We start from the raw sequence: 24957 nt of genomic DNA on the forward strand, positions 1-24957 counted from the left end.
AATTTTAGGTATATTATGGACATTGAAGAGCTCCTTTCTTCAAGAAATACTTTCTCTGCTGCCCTTCAATAACTAACAACCCCACCATTAGATCTCCTGAAGTGTAGATGTTCAATGCAATAGGATGCATTTTGAATAGCCCCTAACCTACTTTAGGGAGGAGGGAGGGGAAGAGGAAGAGAGGGAGAGACTGAGAGAGAAGGAGAAAGAGAGAGATCCCATCTTCACATGGGGGCTGTCCTGAAGCTGATGACCCCCACTTTTCCTCTAGGGCTAAAGTGTCTAGTTGTCATTTTCTTTTTTTTAATTTATTTTTTATTTTTCAATTTCTACTGAGTTATGATTAACCCACTATATTATTATATTAGTTTCAGGTGTACACCTTAGAGATTGATATTTTTATACATTATGAAATGATAACCACAATAAGTCCAGTTACCATCCATCACCATACAAAGTTTTTGCAACACTTTTGACTATATTCCCTATGTGTACCTTACATCCCCATGACTTGCTTATTTTATAGCTGGAGATTTGTACCTCTTAATCCCCTTCACCTATTTTGTCCATCCCCCAACCCCCTCCTCTCTGGCAACCACCAGTTTGTTCTCTGTATCTATGAGTTTGTTTCTGTTTTATTTTGTTTGTTCATTTGTTTTGTTTTTTATATTCCACATATAAGTGAAATCATGTGGCATTTGTTTTTCTCTTTCTGATTTATTTCACTTAGTATGATAACCTCCAGGTCCATCCATGTTGCCTCACATGGAAAGATTTCATACTTTTTTTTATGTCTGGGTAATATTCCATTGAATATATATATATATATATATATATATATATATATATATATATATATATATACCACATCTTCTTTATCCATTCACCTATTGATGGATACTTAGGTTGCTCTCATATCTTGGCTATTGTAAATAGTGCTGCAGTGAACATAGGGGTGCATTCATCTTCACAAATTAATAGTCTTATAAGAGAACTATTAAAACTGGTCAAAGCAGACTTTGGTGGCAACTCTGAGACTCAATTTACAGTGTCTTTTGTCTTTTTGTTTTTTGTTTGTTTTTAGAAATTTATAGTACAGATGGTCAAGATAGAAGCCTTTAGATTTATTAATCTTTATCAACTTTCCAGTAACTCCAATTTCCTTTTCCATACTTTGTGGCTAAGCACATTTTTCTTAAGCGACAGCTTACTGATAGTTTCATTCATTTAGGTAGACTCTTTAAAAGAGACATCATGATCTTGCTAGGCATTTTCATACTCCCTCTTCATCAGCTTCCACTTAGGCCAAATAAATTGCATGCATTACTGGACAGAGTCAACCAAATTAAACAAGAGACACATTTCTGTGAGTAAGAAATCACATGGCTCACAGACCCCTTTATACTTACTATAGATAAAGAAATCAATTTAAATATCCAGTACAAGGACCAGGGCTAGTGTGCTTTCGCTTAGTAATTTTAACACTTTTTTTCAGCTTTTCATCTCTGTAGCCATTATGATTAAAGTTCAATACAAGCTAAAGTTTATCCCTTAGAAGTTATCCCACTATTGAAATTCCAGCTACTGTCTGACTTTTACTTGAGCCAAGAATTTATGTCAAGGTAATTTATTCTACTTTCTGTGTCATTTATTCTCTTAAAATTGAAGGTATTCACCTATCAAAATCTTTTCTGACTATAATAAGGTATTCTTTGGCAGCCCACATTCCAATTCTATGGGTTTTAAGTCCATCGCTAGAAAGAGCCTCAAGGAATAAGTTAGTACTCTCATTTTATTAAGATCCTTTTCTTGAACTTCAGTGGTGCTTAACTGCATTTTTGGTTTGATCCTGCTGAGACGAGGTCAAATGTAATTGCATTATAGTCACTGTTATTCAGTGGTTTAATCTAATGTATTTCAGAGCTCAATTGGCTGTATTGGAGAAGACTAGGTAAAATTTAGCCTTGCTCTACTCTTCTCCAAAAAATCCTGCTCCTAAAAAACATACTCACTTTAGTTCCAAACATCTAATTATTTTCACAGAACAAAAGCTTTGGGAGTTTTGATGTTTACTCAGTAAGCATTTGTTGAATCCTCTCTATAAGCTGATAATCCAGAAAAGAGATAAGACATAGTACAAATAATTTTATAACTAAGGAAAACTTGATAGGTATGCAGTAGAGGTTCAGAAAATGTACAAGCTAATCTCAGGATACTACAACAAATAGTTATCTCCACTTATCCTCTGGACCTCTTAATGTTTTTAATAGTTTAAATCATTTAAAAATTGTTCACAGAAGTAAGATTAAAGGAATGGTGAAAATTGTGATAAAAACTTAAACATAGCAAAGTTAAATGTTTATTTCATCAATTCCCTGGTTTTGAAAGTGTGTACACTCCAAATTGGAAACATCTTCCAAAAGGAACTAAAACCCCTGGTCAACTATCATGCATAAACCTACAATGTATCCACCTTGTAGATACCAGTTCCAGATTTCAAACACATCTTTAATAGACTCTAGGATGTTATTACTTCAAATTCTTTCAGAACTTGCATCATCAAAATGCAACAGTTGAATTTCTAAAATTTTTGAGGGCTCATAATTTTGTTGAAAAGACAATGTCATCTTGATTCCATAATTGTAAAACATTTTTATTTTTAGATTTATAAACAATAAGAATGATAAATCCAATAATTTAAAAATTTATACATTATTAATCCTTCTGACTTCCTTAGCATTTGTACACTTAAAGAACATAAATTTTGGCACTCAGATTTTATAAAAGACGAAAGAGTACTATAACATAACATTTTAACGAAATGAGATGTTTCACGTTCTTGCCACAAAATATTGCATGATAAAGTCCCAGTTGAAGAACTAACCGGATGAGAATACCATATTCCCTTTTTGTCCTTTGAAATATATTGTTCACTCATTGATTGTTGGGTTTGAGAAAATTCATTGTCATGTGAAGATTCATAGTCTAAAATTTCACTTGAACAGTCAATTTCAATTTCACCCTAATCATTAAGGTTTAGTGTACTGCTGTCTGTCTTTTTGCATTCATCTTCTGATTCACCCAATAACTTAAAAAGCTTTGTGTGTCAATATTATTCTCTTTGCAGTAATGGATGGAAAATAAAAACTCTAAATTCTAAACTGTATTAAATGAAACTAGAAGTAGACCGTAAAAATGTCTCCAGGCTTTATACCGTCTTGAATGATGATGCAAAACTTTAGTCAACACAATGAAAAAACTGAATGATGAGATAATGATGATTTATCTTACAACTACATCATCCTTCTGGACAATTCCATCATTATTCTATTTTCTTAAATTTTTTTCTCCTTAGCATTGTTGGGAATAATTGACGAGTAATGATGAAATAATTCCTAAGTTGATGAAATAGAAAATGTTCAAGATATGAGAAAAATAAGATCATGAATATCCCATAATGTGTGATTTTTAAAACTGTCCAATGGTGCTACATGATAATTACAAGATAGAATGAGTTTTATTGTTTAAAAATAATTAATTTTAATTATTGTTTAAAAATAATTAATTATAGATCTTCTTTGGAAGATCTATAAGAAAAAATAAGACAAGGAATATTAGTCTCTACAAATAGTGAGAATAGCTCAAAAAAGAAACAAAAAAACTAAGATTGGCTTCAGTGGACCCAGATAGTACACTGGGAGCCAATGGAGAGAATGTAAAGGTGGGGGGCCACACAAGCCAGGATTTAAATACTTTGCTGTGGGGTTTTTTTTTTGGGTCTTTAGTCTGGAGAATTTCTTTATAAAATTCATTTCTTAAGATTCTTAAAATGATAATATATGCACATGTCCTTCCCCAAATTTTTTTGCTTTCTCTTTTGCTATGGAAATTTACTGCAAAAAAGATAGTGCTCCTAGTGTGAAAGTTCAGAGAAAATCTTATGGAAGAGGTAAAAATGGAAATGGACCTTGAGAAATTGGTAGGATATGCCTATATCAAGTTAAGGATAAAGACATTTAGGGCTGAAGCGATAATAATTAAGGCACAGAATCACAATATATTGAAATGTTCTTTTGTGACTGTCAATTCTTGAGTATTTACTTTTTGCTAAATCTTATTTAATCCTTATAAAACTTTGAGAGTAGTGTGTTATCATCCTTGTTTTATAGATGAGAGAACTGAGGCAGAGAGTTCAAGTGTTTTGTCCAGGTCATACACTGTGTGGACAGAGAATTTAAACCCAGGTCTGCCTAATTCTAAGGCCCTCAGGATTAAGATGAAACCTCTCAGCTTCCCAGACTTAGGGAACTGTCAGTGGTTCACTCTGATTGGCACTCAGGGACCTAGAAAGAGAAACAAGATTGGAAACGTTGTGCAAGGTGGTTCAGAGAGAATAAAATAGGAAGGACCAATTAGGGTAAGTCCGAGGAGAGGAAGTAAAGCTTGACCTTGGGAGGTGGTATGAAGGTAACTAAGTTGATTTTAGAAAAATCACAAAAGTAGACTTATGGGATTTATTAATATTGATACCACAGGAAAGGAAAGTAAAAGCTTATTCAGAGATTGTTGGCCTGAAAACCCAAAAAGATGCCCTAAATAGGAAGTAAAGGAAGAGAGTGCCCACTAGAGTGGGCAGAGCTGGAGAAGTAGGAGACTGAATTCACTTATTCTTAAAGCCACATATGGTACTCAGTTGCAAAAGGGGAATAAATGAAAATTCCAATCCAGATGTCATTTGATAAGCATCTGCTAAATACTAAGGTTCATTCTGTATACTTTCACATACTTTATTCATTTAATTCTCACAGAAAGCTCTGAAGTAGGCAGTTAGAGAATCAAGTGTGGAGCTTCGGGGAGAGGTCAGTGGTGGAGATGAGGTTGCCAGGAGACAGAGTGAAATAAGTCAAAGTACAAGCACTGAGTATCTTCTGCGTGCTCAGCAGTCCCAAACTGAGCACAATAAAGGACATAAGAATACTAAAAGATGATCTCTCTTTTAACAAGTGGTGTGGATGATTATTTGAAAGAGAAGAAAGGAACTAATTAGTAGAAAAAAGTTTAAACTTGAGAGATTGCATAATACAGGCACTAAATATTACAAGTTTCAGAGGAGAGACATCCGTGATTTCTGGTGTCAGGGGAGATAATGTGCATCTAGAACTTGAAAAATGGATAGTATTTGACTAACTGCTGAAGAATACATATGGCTTGCTTTGTGTATGAATGAGAGAGAAAATGAATGAGGACATAGCAGGGCATGTGAAATTGATATGTTTATATGACAATGATGATATCAGACTGGATAGGGGATAAATTAAGATTAGAAAATATTGGGGCATAAGAAGTGATGTTTGTGGTGACAGATTATAGACACTTGGTCAATCAGGCACGGCTGATATCTGGCATGGAAGAGAATCTTTGAAAGATTTAAAGTAGGACAATGACACAAAACCAGTATTTCAGAGAGTGTGATCAGGCAGCCCTCTGCTTAAGGTATTGAAAACAAGAAAATTTGTGGAATAGTGCTAAAGCTGTTGAGTCTAAAACGTGGTTTGGAAGGAAGTTGGGGCACATTCCACATGCCATTTTTTCATGGGGGTGGCGATGGGAACTGTGTATAAGTGACTTAAGAAATTAATATTGCAACTCAAAATGCTGCAAACTATCTTGACAATTTAAGTTCACACAAGAGGTAGAAACTTAAATGAGGTCTAGATATAAATAAGAAAAGTGAAATATGTGTGACTCTTGGTCAAAACCACAGTGTATTAAGGAAAGTGCTAGAACCAGACCTGTTTATAACCTAACAGACAGTAATTGCTTCCTTTTCTTCTTTGGCTGATTTCTGTTGTCTTGCATTGTTTTATTTTGATTCTTCAGAAGTAGCCATTTAATGCATGAACATTACAGGCAGTGAGAACAGGTGGTTAGGCATACAGACTCCAGAGCCAGACTGCATGGTTTCAGATCTAGGCCCTGACACTTGCTTGAAATTATAACTTTAGTCCAGTTAATCAGTCTCTTTAAGTCTCCATTTCCTCCGCTGTCAAATGAGGCGGATAGTGGGATTGTTGCAGAATACATGAGCAGATGGTCAAAGTGCACTGAAAGGCCAAAGCTTTCCAAGTGCTTAGTTTTTTAGGACCACATCAACAGCATACTAGACCAATTTTGCCCATTCTAGTCATCTGATGTCTTCTATCCTTGGTTCTACTATCTATATAATGTGGATAATAATACATAATTTATAGTGTTATATGGAGGTTCATATGAAAAAATCCTGCATTATATGCATTAATGAGTTTGGTTTAAGTGTCATCTAGATGAGTTCTACGAACCATGTTAGACTCTAGATATAGCAGTGAACAAGTATGTGTGATGCCTACTTCTCCTTAAAATAGGATAATAGATACCACTTTATAGGGTAATAATGGAATAATTCATGCATAGACACATATACTTAGAACACTACCTGACTATAATATGTACTATTTAGATGTATAGTGGTAGCAGTGGTGCTCAAATATAGCAAAATTATGGTTTTCTACCCACCACTTCTTATTATCTTTCCGATTTAATTACCATATATTATTATCATCCTCTCCCTAGCAAGTCTTCCTTTACTGCCCTATATACACCTTCAAGAAACATTTTCCTTTAAATCCTTGTTGCCTCATACCTTGCCAGATACATGCTATGTTTATTGAATTGAATTCACGATGTATAATATTTATGTCACTGAAAAAAATTATTGATGATCATCCCAGAGCAGCCCTCTTTATTCATTCCTAGAAATAATCTTGTTATTTAGAAAGATGACAGGTTTCTAAGCATTGCAAATAGGCCTTGTGTAAAGATTCTTAAAAGAGTTATTGGTAGTATCTCTAGAGACGGAGGCTCAGAATTAACAAAGCTGGGTTTGCTGTGTGTGTCAGTAAACTGCAGGCAGCATATAGAATTACACAGAAGTGAGAAAAAAAGAGAGAGAGCCTACACTTCATTACGGGCATGCATAGTTCCTGGACTTGGCCCCATGAAAGTTGCCTTCTGATTATTTGAAGTATGGGGAATCTATTTAAGATAAATGTATCCAATTTTCATAGTTGTCTCAGTCAATCCATTAAACATTCTAGTCATTATAAATAGCTAGAATGTGCAGAAATAGATCCAAGCACTTCTGAGTGGCCATGATTCCTCTGCTGCTGCTACCACTCTCTCAGTCAGCTTCACTGTGATAAAGGGCATTAGGTTTGGGGAGAAGGCCAGTAAATAAGAAGAATTCTCTCCCCACAGTATAATGTTCATATCACTTTACTTTCTCTTTGTACATGTAAGGAGAACGAACTGAAGACCTAACATTTCATTTTTCTTGCTTTCTCAGAATTTTGTCTCCAGCCCTTTTGAAAGAGGTGTCAGATTCTAGAGGAATGTCTTTGCTGTGAGGGAACTTTCATTACAGTGTCGTTTTGGTCTGGCCTTGTCACTATTAATGGCATGGACCTGCTGTCAGATAAGAATAAATTCCTTCTCAGGTAGCCTACCGGGACTATTCAAAGCTTGTTCTAAAATAGTCTGAAAAGGAACAAATAATACAGAGTAATTTGAATTGCTGAATGAGAAGCAAGGAAAATTAGGGCTTAATCAAAGAATTATCAAACTAATTAGGTGTTATTTATTAATGTGTCATGTCTTTTAATAATCTTCTCTGTCGTTTATATGCAAGAGCGCAGATTAAAAAAGCATTCTAGTGATTATGTAAATATATTCCCCTAGTGCTATTCTAACGTTCATTTGGGTGGCCCAGAAGATAAAGAATAGGGAATTTAGGGCTTTCTAACCATTCAACTAAATGCATAGTTCTTAACCCTTTTCTTAAGCAAGTCTTATTTTATTTTTTATTTCTAAAAGCAGCCCTATTTTAAACATAGAAATAAGTATGCCCCATGCCTATTTTGATATAACTAATTATAAACTAAGTAGTTTGATATCGCTACTTTCAGAGAGACCTAATTTGGTAAACAAATATTCCTTGTCCATAGCTTTTATTCCCGTATAGGATGTTTGTGCAAGATGAAGACAATAATGAATTTTGCAATATTAACATTAACGTTATAAGCTGAAGACTGTTCAACCAGTCACTCAGGATTTTTTGATCAGTTCTATGACTGCTATTCTAGCCTAATGTATTTTATGTTTTGGTTTTCTAAAATATTCTATGTTGAGGCGCTAATACTGTTATTCCCACATAGTAGTAATAATTATTCCACATTTGAAGATAATATGTTTTGCCTATTTATCTCCTCATCAACATCCAAGTTGATATGCTGAAAGTCATCCTATCAGTCAGTCTCCCAGCAGTTACTGAACCCCTAGTATGTACTCAATGCTGGTGGTCGTAACATGAGTTACAAAGTAGAAGGAGGTGATGATCTAGTCAGAAGTTATTACAAATAAAACAATGAACAGTATAAAGAAGCTTGGGGAGAAAAGTGGAAGAAGGTACTAATTAAAGACTAAACTATATGATGCAGATTATACTCACTATAAACACCTAGAGAAGAAAGAGCCGCAGAGGCTGGAACAGGCTTGATAAAGGTGAGGTCCTAGTATTTCATCAATATTTATCTTCAGCTTTATTCTGATTGTTATTATTAGTTGCTTACGATGAGTTTAGTATTTATCCTTATTTAGGTGGTCAATTTTTTCAACCCAAGAGGGAAAAGGTAGTGATATAATTAGGTGTACTTTTTTATTTACAATACCTAGTGAGAAATAAATACAGGAGAAAAACTGAACAAAGTAACGTCTCATCATGTAGTTGTCATCTATACCGCACTGTGTCCTTCCAGATTAGACCCCGTTATACTTTAGTGTCTGTCCTTTGTCATGCACACTTAATTATTTATATTACATTTCTCAAATCCGCACTGCTCTCTTTTATTCAATATTTCTGCTTTGTGGTTGACATGGTGCTCTCCTGAAGAAAAAACTGTCACCTATAAACCATTTTTTTTGCAACCACTCACATTGTTTAGGTAACGAGCATGTGTTTGGTAGACAAGGTTTGTAACAACTGGAATCTCTTAGAAATAGACATAGAAAAAGCACCAATACTCTCATATTGAAACATCCGGTGAAAAACAAACTGATGATTTAATCTTCTCTTATATGGAGTTTACATAAGATGTAAACCTTTTTCATTTTCTATTATTCAGGACAATGATTACATTAATAATGGTTTTTCCCCAGAGGATTATTTTTTGTGTAAATTATAAATAGCCTCCTGGCAGATACTGGATAAGCAGTGTGTATTTTTTTAAATGACAGAATAATATCAATTATACACAATTTAAAACAGGAAGAGAAGTTGGATGATTTCCAGATGTGTCGTTCAGGTGAGAATATATTTGTGAATTTAATTGTGGTGTTAAGCCTATTACATAATAATTATTAACATGTCCCCATTTTATCCTTTATCTATTAAGCACAAGCACTGAAATATTGAAATTTATGTTATCTGCCTGTAGTTGAAAAGATATGGAGTTTTATCATCTTTATTAAAGCACCCAGTAGAAAATTCTCCACTAAAACAAAATGTCAACCCCTTTTTTCTCTTCCTGAGGTAAATTCCAAAACCAGAAGATTCTTTATTAATTGACTCTAGGTTCTTCCTTAGCCTTTTCATATCTCTTTGAAATGCTTGTAACCATGGAATACTTTCATGTGTTAGAGACAATATGGGGGAAAAAAAGGAAAGAAATTTTCCTACAGGTGTATATAAAGGATAGGACAATGGCAGCATCCCTTCCCTTTGCCAAGTTCTGTGTGGTGTGGAAATAGCTATAGGGGGTGGTTGAAAGGTATCAGACTGATTCTACTTTGTATGTATGAGATCTCTGTATAAAAGAGAAGCAACACTGTTTTTCAAATGCCATACAATAGCTTTAAAAAGTACCTCCCTGTATCTGAAGATAAGGAAATACACAATGAACCTTGAAAAACATGGCTTGCCTAGAGCTGAAGAAAAACTCAGGAAGTCATCCAGACATTATTCTGTGTCTACCCTTAAAAGAGTTTTGAGGACTATTAGAGATGGTGATGACAACATTGACGATGGAAAAGATTTACCACTTACTGAGAGTTAACAGTGTACCAGGCACTGTGCTAAGTGCTGCACATGGAATTCACTGAATTCTCACCAAAACCTAGGAGGTGGGTTTAAGTTCTCCACCTCATAGATTAGGAAACTGAACCTAGAGGAAGTTGCAGAATTTGCTCAGATAGATGGATATTGTCTCCAGCACTATAGGGAGAATTATAAATATTTTTTGAAAAGGGGGTCACTGCCTCTTAGGTTTTCTTTTTCCCTTCCTTTACTCTGTTTTGAGTGATGTAATTTAAAACAAACTCACAATTTCTGTTTCCATTATAGTGTAAATTTGACATGTACTCCTAAATCTTGCCAATACAACTGCCAAAGGAAGCAGGCAATCTGCCGCTAACTATTAGCTGCCTTTGTTGGTTTGTCAGTGAAGGGAATCTGGTATAGAGAGTGTAAGCAGAGTGGACTGTGATTCCATACTCAGGAGATCAGATGGCTTCTCACCAAAATTGCTGGAGGAATCTTGGATTATGGTTTACTTTTAAATTTCCTGGGTGTCTAGTAAGCTGGCCATAAGGCCTGATAAAATATCATCCAATTCCATCATTAGATTTTTAGGTGAATTTTATCCTTCGTGGTTAGAGTGACAGCAAATTGAGATGGAAGAGAACATAGAGTAGATTTATCTCTAAGGTTGTTGGTAGGCCCTGATGTTATTGAGAATGAAAACAACAGATTCTAGTAGTTTAGGAATTGATTTAGCATTTGACTGTGCCAGCTATTCTCTGTCAATAACATCTTTGGTAGAATCCTCAAGTCAAACAACCAGAAAAGATACGAGACGGAAGGAGACATTATTTATTTTCCATGTTTAGATAGTTTACAAAAATGTCAAGCCTCCTACCTCTTAAGAAGTGAATTTGTTACTCTACTTTAAAGTTATTTTAATGCATTTTGTAAATGTAATGATTTTGTCTTGGGAGCCATCTTTTCTCTTATTTTCTCAACTTTCTGTTTGCTACTCACAGTCCCAATGATCAATAATTTGTTGTGACTTGATTTTCAGTCTTCGAATAAATCAATAAAGTGTGTTGGATCTCTGAAAAGTAAAACCAAATATAAAACCTGAAGTATTAAATTTTGACTTGAGAGCTATGATATATTGAATGTACTCATATTTAGGGATATGACATGTTATAATGACCTGGTTGGTAAACAACAACCTTATTAGAACTGATACTTTTGTTTTAGTAGCAATGATCAATTAAATTAAGTGAATAATAGCTCATTATTTATTAGTCAGAAAGTTAGCATGTGATGGGGGTAGGGACATGCTTAGGGATATAAATAAAACTTGAGATTTTTAACTCAAAATTTTATTGAAATTTTGTAATTTTTCTTAAAAATTATCCGTTTTTAATTCTATTCAATTATGTCCTTAAAATTTTAAACATAAATATAATATTTTGAATATATGTCATGTAAAAAATTGATTTCTAATAAGATAAGCCACTGTTATACTTCTGTCACTCAACTCACTTAGAGAATAGGCATCTCCATTTTGATAAAGAATGTTAAACATGTTTGACATTGGAGAACAGCATCTCAGAGACCTAATTTGAATTAATTGTAACTTCGAAAATTGAATTGACATAACTGATGGTCAAAAACATGTGTTATTTGTATTTCAAATCATCTTCAAATGAAACAAGGATTAAAACATCCATTAAAAATATCATTATGCCATAATATAGAATACTGCACTTAAGATATATTTTCTTTTAATTATTATGAATGTCATTGACTATAGAATTCTAAAGCATAATATAACAACATAACATTTGTACTGAATTGAAATTGTTTAACATTATTCTAGATTTCATCATATATTTTGTTCATTGCTTGTCCTTCTTTGCTATCTCTAAAATAAATGCAAACAGAAAGACAACATGCTGCTGTGCAGAGCACTACATTGGGAATCCGCACTCGTGGATCCTACTTATGGGTCATTTAGGTGAATTTAGCAAGTTGTTCATTTTCTTTGGGTTTCAGTGTTCTCAGTAAATTCTTGTTTCTTCTGGCACTAAAATCCTATTCAAGTTACATATGTAGGGACATAATTCTTTAAGCTTGAAATATACCACAATGGGTAATTTCATAGTCTTTCCACTTGAGGGTAACTGTAGATTCAGAATATATTACAAGTGTTATATTTTGATTGAGCTGTTTAACTAATGAAGCTACCTTTCTTCATCTTTGAACTTTCAGCTCAGTTTTTCCCACTAATCGTGGATAAAAATGTTAATGTTTCACTTTCATTGAAAGATTGGTACTCATAAACAACTTGGTAAAGAGTCTCACAGAAAGAAAATGAATACTTTGGTCTGGAACTATAAATAATTGAAAAATAAAAAACCAAAAAATAAATAAGTAAAATTTTATTATTTTTAATATTTTGTTGAAACTATTTTGTACTCTACCAAGAACTAAAAATACTGTGATTTGCTCTGTTCATATTCAAACACTCTAGAAGCAGTATAACAGAGTAGCATTTAGCAACATTCATTTATTCATTCATTCATATAATCATTCATTTTCTCCTTTATTCATTTTCCTTTACCAAATATGTATTGGCATTCCAGATTCTGTTCTCAAGTTGCTCATAGTCTAATGAGGATAAAAAAAACAAAAACAGCAACAATAACAAAAAATCCCAGCACAGACTTGTAAATAAACAAATGTATTGAGAATCAGACAATAAAGTGTACACTGGGTACTCTGGGAGCATAAAGGTTGTGAAGGGAGTGGGTAGAAGGGAATCAAAGAAGAGATAAAAGACATTTCATTGGATGACTCCATGGCAAGTAGGATATTTGCATCCTAAGTACATGAGGTAGTTTTTATTTTTATAAATTGAGACTGCAGTCCATCTAATATGCCTCATTAATCTCTTTTCCTATCAGCTTTGGCCTTTGTACTGAAAGGAAAACATACAATTCATATTACCTATTTGTCTGTTTCTTCCATCTTTACTGTCTGCCTATTGCCTCACCTTATGTATAAATATGATTTGCTCTGGGGTTGACAGAGATATAATTTGGATAGCTAGAAGGGACTATTTAGGAAAAGTGAAGAAATAGTCATTCTGAAAGTCTTGAAAACCTTCCACTTGGCAGTCTATCTAGAATTGTCAAAATGAGGTCAGGTAACTAAATGTGCTTGAGGTCAATTTAGTATCTAATTAAATAGAATGTACCGCTGAAGAAAACCGTGAGACTTTTCATCTTAGGAAGTGAATATTTAAAGATCTTCTAAGAGTTATGAGTCATTTATGACAATAGATAAAATAATAAGCATTTATCTTCACCTTCCAAATAAATATTCAATAAATAGAAAAATGAAATGGAGTGAAAACTTTTAAATGCTCTTGAAGCATGACCTTGGTTAGGCCACTTTTCCTTCTAGAGGCCATTTTTTTCCACCTGAAACATTAGGGTGTTGGAATAGCTGATTTCAAAGATCTCTTCCACACCCCAAAACTCTATGGTTATGATTCTGTGCATTTATTTTTGTTAAGTCCCAGACATCAGGTATTCTGTCAAAATCAAGGTACAAGGATAAATGGAACAATGATATGATCTTGAATCAATCTTACTTCCTTTCTTTAGTTGGCTTTTCCATGGAAGAATTATTTCTACCTTATAAATTGGAGATGAAGAAGAAAACATACTAATATTACCTTTATCATTTTTAATCAGAAGAATGTATGAAATATGTATTTGGCTACTATTCGTTGCTTTTCATCAAAGCATATATGCAAATATATAATAACACATGGAAATATTAGGGAAGCTTTTTATCAGGATGCAAAGAAACCTTTCCAGTAGAATCATTTTGTCCTGGAGGATGCTCTTTGATCTAAGAACTTGAAGCTTATGGTGTTTTAAACACCCTGTAGTAGGGTTGCATAGCCAATTTATACTAAATAATCCATTTGCTTAAAATTTTTCTAAAATCATGAAAAAGATCTTGAAAATTAATTACCAATATGATATATTTTTGCAATAATCCAACAAAGTAACTATGGCTTCTACTTCAGTGTCTTCTATATAAGTCCTCTGGCAAAATTGAAAACTACATAATTCAAGTGACAACAATGACTAAGTAATTAGTCCATAAACAGCATCTAGCTGAGTAAACAGGAAATTTCCTGCCCTTATCTGAGTATTACATTTCTCATTCATTCCCAGATGCTCAAGCCAAATTGTCAGTCATCCTTGATTTCTTTCCCTCACTTAGCATATCAGATTCATTTAAAAATCCTATTGGGTTTGTGTCAAAATGTACTCTGAGTCCATCCACTTACCTATAATTTCTATGTTTTTCATTGACCATATCTTTAAAACTGCCACCCGTTACTCTAAATAGCATTCCTTATTACCCTTCCTTGATACATTTTTAATAGGATACTTATTTCCATTTTACTTATTTAGTTGATATTTTTTCTCTCTGCCCAGTAGAATCTCAGCTCCACAAAATAGGTGATTTTTTCTATATTGGTCACTGCTATAACTCCATATCCTAGGAAAGTGCCTAGTACTAAGTAGGTACTCATGTACATTGTTTGCGCAAACAACTGAATCTCCACTGCAGCCGCCTAGACCAAGCTCATGTCATCTCTCACCTGGGTTATTTCAATAGTCTCCAATTGATCTTCTGCTGCCTCTCACAACCTTTCCTCTGCAAACATTGTTTCTCTTTACACAGCAGCCGGTGATCTTTTAAAAACCTACATGTCATACTAAAACACTTCAAAAGCTTACTGTTGCCCTTAGAACAAATCCAAACTCACTGGAACAGCCGAGAATGCTCTGATATGAGCTTGCCTCTGCTTTCCAGCACCAATGACCTTTAAGCAAGCCAGGCTGGCTCCTAACTTGGGCATTTTGACTTGCCTTTCCCTGCCAGGAATCTTTTTATTGGACCTCTTCTGAGGTTTGCTTCTTTGTATTCAAGTCAGAATTCAAGTGTCTCCCCCTTGGAGACAGAGCCACTTCATACATTATGCACTTGTCCTGCAGTTTGTATACTTACACAAAGGCCCCCTGCTCTTCTCTCCTCCTCAAGACTCGGACTGGAGCTGCGACTGACCAGGGGAAGAGCTGCCTCTTAATTTTGCACTAAGCAAGCCCTCCTGTTCAGACTTTGCCACCTTGGACAGCACATACCCAGAAAGGAGACTTTTTCTAATTTGCACAAATCTTCATAGGTTAGTGGAGTCCTGCTCAGTACTGACCCCATTCTTCCTTTTCTAACCAATTTAGTGTCATCTCTTTCCCACAGTCATTGTCTGCCTCACCACTCTGTTTTGATGTCCCTACCTTTCTGAGGTCTGAAATTATCTGTCTTGCTTGTTTATTGCCTGTCTCCCTTCATCTTTAATGTAAGCTCCATAACCACAGGGTCCTTCTTTGTCTTCCCTACGGTCCCTCACTGATTTCGTTTGTACCGTTATGCCCAGGAACACTCACAACAACCCAGCTGGAAGAGACATTACTGTTCTCGTTTTACCTTGAAACAACTGAGACCTCAGTTAAGTGATGATTGCCTGTTTATGTATACCCTTCACAAGATTGAGTGCAAGGGATGCAAAGTACATGTTTAGAATTTATCAGTACATAAGTGGGAGGTATAAAGATGCCTGTGACTGGAGTAAAAACCTTGATCCATCCACCCCATACAAACTCCTGAACTTCAGATTCCTAATTCCTCATTTCATAGTCAAATTCGCAAGTCTGGGATTATTATATGAGTGGTGTCTTAATTTTGTTTTAAATAAATAGGGTGGGAAAGGGAGGAGTGGTTGGCGCTCTAAATTCCTCCGGTCCCTTCTCTCCATTTTGTAAGTGGTCCAAAAATCCAAGGCAGAGAAAGAGACACTCAGTAAGGAAACTTGAAGATCAACGTGTCCCTATTTTAATAAGGACGCTAGCATAATTACATGTATCAGCCTAAAATATAAACCGTATTTTCATTTTATTTTAGTATTTGTTCAATTCTAAACTTTGAAAATATTATTCTACATGTTACAAAAAATGTCAGTCTAGGAACCTTGTGCCAATAAATAAAAGTAATACTATTGCTTTAACACACTTGACAATAATTTTCTTACTAAATTCAGATCTTCCCATTTTATGTTCAGTCACAGATTCACAAATGCTTTTAATGATGCTGACAGAATGAATTGGGATAGGAATTTGTAATTATTCATACTTTTTAATTTTTCAAGATGTAAATGAATTTTAACTCAGCAGTCATTTACTAGAGTGACACCTTCTCTGTCACGAGATCTATGGCCATTCATTGTTTGCAGCACAGGAGGCCTTTCAAAGAGTTTGTAGTCTTCTGGGTGTACTCAATACCTCCAGGAAAATGCAGTGGAGGCCCAAGGAAAAAGTAGCTTTCATGCATTCGCATAGAAAATCTCCTCAACATTTGTTTCAAGATTTAGTTGCTAGACTTTAGTTACCTAGAAATGGTTTAGAACCAGGAAATCTCCTCTGATAAAAAACTAGGTAAATTAAACTTTAGTATAGTGAATTGCTTTTTCCTTCACATTACCTGAATTCTGCTCACAGCCTCCTTCTTGACTTGAGATTCTGAGTAATTCCATTCATCATTTCTAGCAAAGTAAATAAAACATCTGTAACTTAGAATATTAGAAGGAATGCACACTGTATACTATCCCCAGTGGAATTTGACTAAACAATCATAACAACTTGGGTGACAAAAAACTCAGAACAGTAAAATATTGGCAGCTTACAAACACGCAATTCAGGTATTATGGAAATAAGCCAGCCAAAATCACTCAAGGAACAAAAAGCCAATTCACTATGTTTGAATGTCAGAGGGATTTTTGGGTAATAGCTTGTAAAATGAAGGGCACCTTTAGAGTTCCAATGTAAATTTCAACAACCTGAATTCTCTCTTCAGAGAGTAACAATCTTCAGGAATTCCAAAGAAGTATATTCCTAATAAAATGATAAGCCTCTTTCCTGTAAATGAGTTCTGCTATTTCTGTCGTGTTTAATTTTATCTGTTGTTACGTCTTTGTTTTCTTACTTCAAAAGTCTGTTTCAAGTCGTCTTGTGTAATTAGATGGAATATAAATTGTAAATACATTGTAGGAAAAAGAATATTTTGAGTATTTACTATGTGTTAGATGCTTCATCACTTAATCCTCACAACAGCCCTGAAAACTCTCCTCATTTTATAAAGGCCATGAGGCTTGGGTACTTCATGAAATTTTCAAATTCACACAGACTGTAAGTGATGGAGCTGAAACTCTCATATTTATCTATTTGACTACAACCATGTAGTCTTTATACTAAACAACCTTGCTTTCATTATAAAATTCTATCATTAATATAACATTATATTCATATAAATTCATAAATTATTATATTCATATAATTTTATATAATATTGTATATATTCATTCATATGGCAAAATGGTCTCTGATTTCAATAGCATTCTCTGACATTATTTGAACATAAAAGAAGGCTTTTCTATAAGTCAGAACTAAAGAGTCATGTGTCATTCTCAAGTATGACATGCCTGATTTGTTTTGGTGACCCCTAGCAAAACAAAAACTTTTCCTGAGCTAGTAATTCCCCTGCCAGGGCTACCTAGCACTGTCACTATGGAGGCAAATGGACATCTGGCTTTTTCTTTTTCTTGTGGTGCTACTTCCCGACTGCATCCACTGCGTCACCATCATGCAGTTAGCCATTTTAGGGAGTGTAATATCGCTGATTACAGTCGTAAAGAATTTCTGATATAAACTGGATATTTTACTTTATGCTGCAGAAGCACCAGTTTGATCGTTTTAATAGTTCTATGTATTTTGGCATCCAGGCCTTTTTTTCACCAGATACTCTCTGTCCGGAATCCCTTCCTCTATTCCTCCATTCTTTACCTGGGAATCTCCTTTTAGGCCTTTAAATGCAAGAATCTTTCTGTGACATCCCCTCTGTGTATATTATTTCCCATCTTCACACTGTATTATAATGATCTGTCTGTAAGTCTATTTTAGCCATTATATTGGGAACTTCTTATAGGCAGAGTTGGGGTTTAATGGTTCTTCAGTGCTGGGATATAATAAGTGCTCACTAAATTTTCAAAAAATATAAAATAATGACCTCATAGTTCCTCCAGGAAAATATAAGAATATTTTGTAGTCTAAATTATGAATTATTCCCTGGGGAAAGAATTGAATACATTTAAAAATAAATTCCTAAGTTGCTTATCAAGACTATGATTATACATCACTACTGTTCAAGAAAGTATTTGATAAGAGAGAAAGCAGTTTAGTTTGAACAGGCAGGATTCCATGCAGATATTTTTGAAAGCCTTAGTATTTAGAAACGATTTATGTATATTCATGGTCACTTGTATTTTAAGCTTTAGTTATTTAATTGACTCCTTCCTCAATCTTTTGATAGATTCTCCCTAGGTTTTGCAAACTACAAAATACCATCCTATTTTAGAAACAGTTTTTCAAGAACAGCTCTCAAGAAAGATTTGGGAATGAATTTCCCCAAGTATACATCCATTTGACTTACAAAGGCGGTGGAAACTGGGGTGGAAGCTCCACGCCTCTGTCTCTCTCCTGCTGCAGAACCCCTTATATGCGATGACCCCTTACATGTGATGACCCTTTGCCTGCCTTAGGCAGTCTGAGAGGAGCTTTCGGCACCTCAAATCCACTTCTTAGGAGCTGAGCACCTGAATCCCTGTTCACTTCAGTTTAAAACTGCAAAATGAAAATTATACCTACATCCTAAGCATCTTGTAAAGATTAAATGACTTAATACATCAAAACTGTTTGGGATCGTTCTAGGCACATAGTAGGCACTATATAAATGTTAGCCAGGGAAAAACAATGTGGATCAAACTCCTTTTTTAGTGTGCCAATCCTTACCTTTTCTTTGCTTACTGAAAAAGGAAATTCCATGTTGCATTATGTTTCCATCAAATCTTTGCTTTCATGAGGAAAATAATTAATACTAATATGGATGGATACTTTTCTAGGTATATGACCTGCATGTCATGGAACAATATGCTTTGCTTTTGTGCATACTTGAACATGTTCAAGAATCAACCTGGATGGGTCTAACAGCTAGAAGAAAGTCCTATGATGAGTGGAGACTAACCTCTTCTACTCAGCTTGACGGCCTGGGATTCCTCCCTTCTCGCCACCACAGAAGGTGGTGTGTGTGTAACTCAGGTTGCTAATCCACAATTCACCAAAGCAAACTAATTTTGACAAATTCTAAAAAAGGAAGACTTCCAGTAAGCAGGCAGGTCTGCTGACATTTGATAATATCTAGTTGTCAGTGAGATTTTAGAAGGTGCATATGCCCGCGTTGATTCTTGGACTTAAAAGAAACACAGCAGGAGTTTATGGAATGAAGATGAATGATAAAACATTTTGCAAGCATTTCATATGAGATCATATGTTAGTTAATGTTTACAGTTCATGGCCGGGATGGTTTTGGTTAATTAAAGAAATCACTTGGGATAAGGAAGTACTCAGAAACGATTGTGGGTTTTTATGGTTCATAATAAGCCCAGAGATTTGAGGGAGGCTTTCAAGTTTCTATAAAACTGAATATATTTTCCCTTTGGCCCATTATTTATTTAACTGCAGGTCATTTATTTTGGCAGGAGAAAATGTACCTGTTCAATATCAAAAGGCCTATGAATTTTAACCTTCTTTTATTGCTTTATTATATCATTTGAGAATTTTTAGCTAAATGAAAAAAATGGTGATTTTTCTATATATTAGGATTCCTCTTAGCTTCTGTGATTTTAGTTTCCATAATTTGAAGTGCATATTGAAAATAAATTGCTTTATTTGATTGCATGTAGGTTTTCCATTAATGAAGTCCAGTAGACATATTTGACATTGTGTATACATCTAAGAAAAGAAATATTTTCAGAAATGGCTCTGAAGATAACTGAATCTTTGTATGTATCCACTTAAAGATCTCACCTAATAACAATTTTCTTATCACATAATAATATGAATTTATACTTTGGATTATGAATTATGCATGTTGGGGACAGATCTAGCTATTTTAGTTGTGTATATTAAATTTATTAATACTTTTTGTTCAATACCTACTCCTGCATTGTGTGCACAGGACAAAGCCCAGCCATACCACCTCCATTACCAACAGAACAAGCTTCTGGACCCACTTTGGCATCACCAACTCTTGAAGGCAAGTATTTTATTTTATTTTTCGAAAGATCATCTCTATTGTAGATAAAATAGAATATAGAGAAACAAAGCAAAATAGTAATAGCGGCAACAACAAAATCCATATTTTCTCAAATAGTTTTAGTATGTCTAAGCTACAGTTTACTCTTCCAAAAAATTACAGTTTGCTCCTTTTTAGAACACCAAAAATTTCCTCCTAAGATTTTATATTGGTGACCATCAGCTTCCAGAAGGATGACCAGCTTCATACCCTGGAAATCAAGCCAGAAAGTATAGGGACAAATGGACAAGGATATGCCTTGCAATTCCTGTACATAGAACTCAAGAAAATATTATATGGTCATTGTCAGGAATCATACACTCATGTAACCTATTCTCTCCTCTATACGTTATTTATCTTCTCTCCCCTAAACCCACTCCCAAATGAGTCTCCAATAACTACGAGAAAATGGCTGAGATTTTCAGTTCATCTCATGTATCCTCCAAACCCCTCCTATAAAGATGACCCAAGCCCTGTTGATTATTTCTTGTTTCTTAGAAAGATGGTGGTAACTCTGTGCCTTGGAAATAATATAGCGATTAACAGCCCGTGTTCTACAGTCAAACAGATCTGGGTCCAAATTCTGGTTCTGCCCTTTTCTACCTGGATGACCTTAATGTGATACCTAAACTTTCAGGCTCTTTATTAGTAAAATACTGATACTCATAATACTGCCACAGAGAGGTGCTGTAAATGTAGAATAAAACTATAACAATTGCAATTTTTATTATTATATTTGATATTGATGAACTTTGAGGAATTTCTTTAACTGTATTTTATTGGCTTAACACAACTGTCCCCAAAGAATAGTTTGTAGATCACCAGCATTAAAATCAATTGTAAAGCTTGTTTAAAAAATGCATATTCCTGCCACATCTTAGATCTAGTGAATCAGATCTGGCAATTCAGAGAGGAAAATCTATATTTTTAACAAACTCTTTAGTTGAGCCTTGTACACATTAAATGTTAGGAAACTTTGATTTATGTTTATGTGTAAAAATTATTACAAATCCAACTGTTTTACACCAAACATCTGAATTTGGTAGCCTGCTTCAAATGGTTTATTTATTTATTTATTTATAAATTAAATCTGAATGCCTTGGTAAGAGATGCATTGTCCCATTGACCACAGACCCAACAATCAATTGGCTATACATTTATATTTCGGGCAATACATTTATTTATATTACAGTCAGCAGCCAGGGAAGGATTTTAGTAGCTGAGCAGGTGAAGTTTTTCTAAGTTTATATTATAATACCAGCATGTTCTATCTACTTTTCTGGCCAGATCCTGACCAAATTATGCCTGTGTCTATGCTCTCTTCAACTCACATTTGTTTAGAATATTATTATGTTGTCTTTACTTATATGCATTTTACATTTGACATTTCAAAACGCTTTAAAGTAGACATTATTAATGACTAACAAACCTAAGCTTGCAGTTTATTTTTGCTGAATTAGTGAACAGCAGGGCTGGGATTCTAGCCCTGGGTTTCTAGTTCTATACCCAGAGATCCTTCTGTCGTATTACTCTGCAGACTTTGGAGTTGGAGGATTCTAACTTCATGTCTTCTGAGACATCAGCAACTTTGGTAAAATGAAGACATGACATTTTGTGCTTTAGATTCCATGCAGTTCTGTGATAGAAGTATCATGTTCTGATGTCAGTCAGGAGTACCATAGCAATGTTTATCAAAATCTAATGTGCACACAAATCACCTGGGGATCTTCGACAATGCAGATTCTGATTTGGTAGGTCGAGGGTGGGGCCTTAGGTTCTTCATTTTTTTTTTTTTTTTTTTTAAAGCAGAATCTGAATCAGTTGGTTTGGGACTGGGCCTGAGATTCTGCTTTTTTTTTTTTTTTTTTACCTTTATTTATTTTATTTATTTATTTATTTATGGCTGTGTTGGGGCTTCATTTCTGTGCGAGGGCTTTCTCTAGTTGTGGCAAGTGGGGGCCACTCTTCATCGCGGTGCGCGGGCCTCTCATTATCGCGGCCTCTCTTGTTGTGGAGCACAGGCTCCAGATGCGCAGACTCAGTAATTGTGGCTCACGGGACTAGTTGCTCCGTGGCATGTGGGATCTTCCCAGACCAGGGCTCGAACCCGTGACCCCTGCATTGGCAGGCAGATTCTCAACCACTGCGCCACCGGGGAAGCCCAGGTTCTTCATTTTTACCAAGCTCCCAAGTGTTGCTGCTGCTACCAGTAGGTCCAGGACCTCATCTGTATAGTAAATCCCTAGGTGATTTAGGAGGAAGGTGGAGAGCAATTGAATAATCCTAAGAATGCTTTCAAGTTAGTATTAGTTACCTAAATGACCTATTGTTGGCCAAATGTCCTTCAGAATGACTGCAATGGCACACATGGAGAAATTCCGACTGCTAGTTGTCTGGGAAAAAGCAAAAGGTTTCAAGCCACATACCTAAGCATTGTAGAAGGGCTCAAAAGAGAGCAAGAGAAATGTCACTGGGAATTGGGGGAAAGGTTACATTATACTTGTAAGTTGTAATAACCTATTATATAGTATGTAAAATATTTTGATTTGGTCAGCTACAAATTGAATGAATTAGCAGTTGCAAATTTCAAATAAAAATCCCATACAATCTGCAAGTTAGTACTGTGTCAATACCAATCTGAAGAACAGAATTTGTTTGGTTATTAGAGACTATGATTTAATGAAAAGTTCACGTAATGTCTCGCTCCAAGAGTCCAAATCAACAATGCTTCTTGAATATTTAGAGAACAGTCCAGATATAGTCCAAGGTTTGAAACTTTTGTCTCCCATCCAGCTCAACTAAAGACACATTTATTTGCCCCACACGGGTCTTTTATTTATTGATTTTTGAATGTGATCATCTTGGATAGGGTGAGCTTCCCACTGTCTCCATTGACTTTCACCCCTCCTTCTCCCATTCACTCGCTTGGGTCCAGACTTCCTTCGTGTGTGTGACAATTATGTAAAGACAGTTTCTTCTTAACATAATAATTTCTTTAATTCCTGGTCAACCTTGGTGTCTTAGTCTGCAAGGGCTGCCATAGTAAAATACTACAGACTGGATGGCTTAAACAACAGAAGTTGATTTTCTTACAGTTCTGGAGGCTGGGAGTCTCCGCTCAGGGTGCCAACATGATTAGGTTCTAGTGAGATCATTTCCTGGCTTGTATATGGCCACCTTCTTGCTGTGTCCTCGCATAGCAGAGAGAGCACTCTGGTGTCTCTTCCTCTTCTTAGCAGAACACCAGTTCTATTGGATCGGGGCTCCACCCTTATGATCTCATTTAAGTTGAATCATCTTCTAATCCAGTTACATGGGGGTTAGGGCTTCAACATATGAATTTTGGAGGGACACAATTCAGTCCATAGCACTTGGTAACCTCTAAGCTTAGTTAATGTATAAGTAAAGCAGCTTAAATGTTTGCCTCATATAATTTAAGTTGTTTAGTTTAATAAGCTGTTTAAATATTTCTTTTTCAGTAATCAATGATTTTGCCTTTTTCATTTCTGTGATACCTGATTTTCCAACACCATAAATTCCCTACTTGCATCATCTTCTGTACATGCTTATAATTGATAAGAGTTAAATATTTAAAAAATTTTTCTTAACTGAACTCACATATAACTGAGCTTATACTGAAGGTAATAAAACAACAAAAACTCTAAGTAGTCTCATTATTGACTACCGACGTGTATCATTTATCTAGCTAGTAAGTAAATGACTTGGAAAAAATTTATAGTCCGAGAGAGAGAGGGAGAGATCAGAGTTATATTTCTTTTGGCATTTGGACTATAATAGCTTATGTGACTTGAGATAATTAGACAAAAAACTGACAAGTGACCATCTCACTGCCCAAATGTTCACAGAACAAGAGATAGCCTATAAATAATAGTGTCACCTTTAAGTTTCATCAGATTTTAATTCCGTTGTTGTTGTGAGACAGACATAAATCAGGGAGCTCCAATTCCCCATTTTGAGGCAGATTTTGATAGATAATTCAAATGTTTGACTCTAGTTTACCTCCTGGAAGAGGTTCATAAACCACCCTGTAGCAAATGTTTTGCCTATCAGTCTGTCACTTGGAAAAGAATGTGTCATTTGTTAAGTGGGACCCTTAGGTTCTATTGTTATATTTAAAGAGCAATTTTATTTGACATTTCATCCTGGAGCCCAATACTACAGTTTAAGTAAATAACCTAACAATGTTGCAGGATTACAAGGCTTTTGTTAGTAGTATGCACTTTTTATCTGCAGAAAGTCACAGTCTGCCCTGAGAGTGCTGGTACTAAGCAGCTTCCCAAGGAGTCCACGTTATCAGGCGATGCTGAGATCATGGGCTTTGTCAGGGCTTGCAGATGTGCTGCCTGTGCCTTCATTAACATAATTGATTAGGAACTAGGACATATTTAGTATTAATCAAGCTGTGTTTAGTGAGGCTGATTATGCACAGTCCTTGATGCACTATTTTAGTCTGGGACTTCCTTAGGACCAAGTTGCAAGAAAATGGCATTATGTAAAAAGGAACTTAC

General features: G+C 35.1%; 1 protein-coding gene across 1 annotated transcript in view; it reads left to right on the plus strand.

Annotated features, from left to right (window-relative positions):
- TRDN (triadin) overlaps positions 1-24957 on the plus strand; it is a 315995-nt gene that overhangs the window by 89481 nt on the left and 201557 nt on the right. The window contains exon 10 of the mRNA XM_061207205.1: positions 20312-20389. Within this exon, the coding sequence (XP_061063188.1) occupies positions 20312-20389 (78 nt within the window). The remainder of the gene's footprint in view (positions 1-20311; positions 20390-24957) is intronic.

The sequence above is a fragment of the Eubalaena glacialis genome, chromosome 12 (genome assembly GCF_028564815.1).
Source record: "Eubalaena glacialis isolate mEubGla1 chromosome 12, mEubGla1.1.hap2.+ XY, whole genome shotgun sequence".
Taxonomy (NCBI): Eukaryota; Metazoa; Chordata; class Mammalia; order Artiodactyla; family Balaenidae; genus Eubalaena; species Eubalaena glacialis.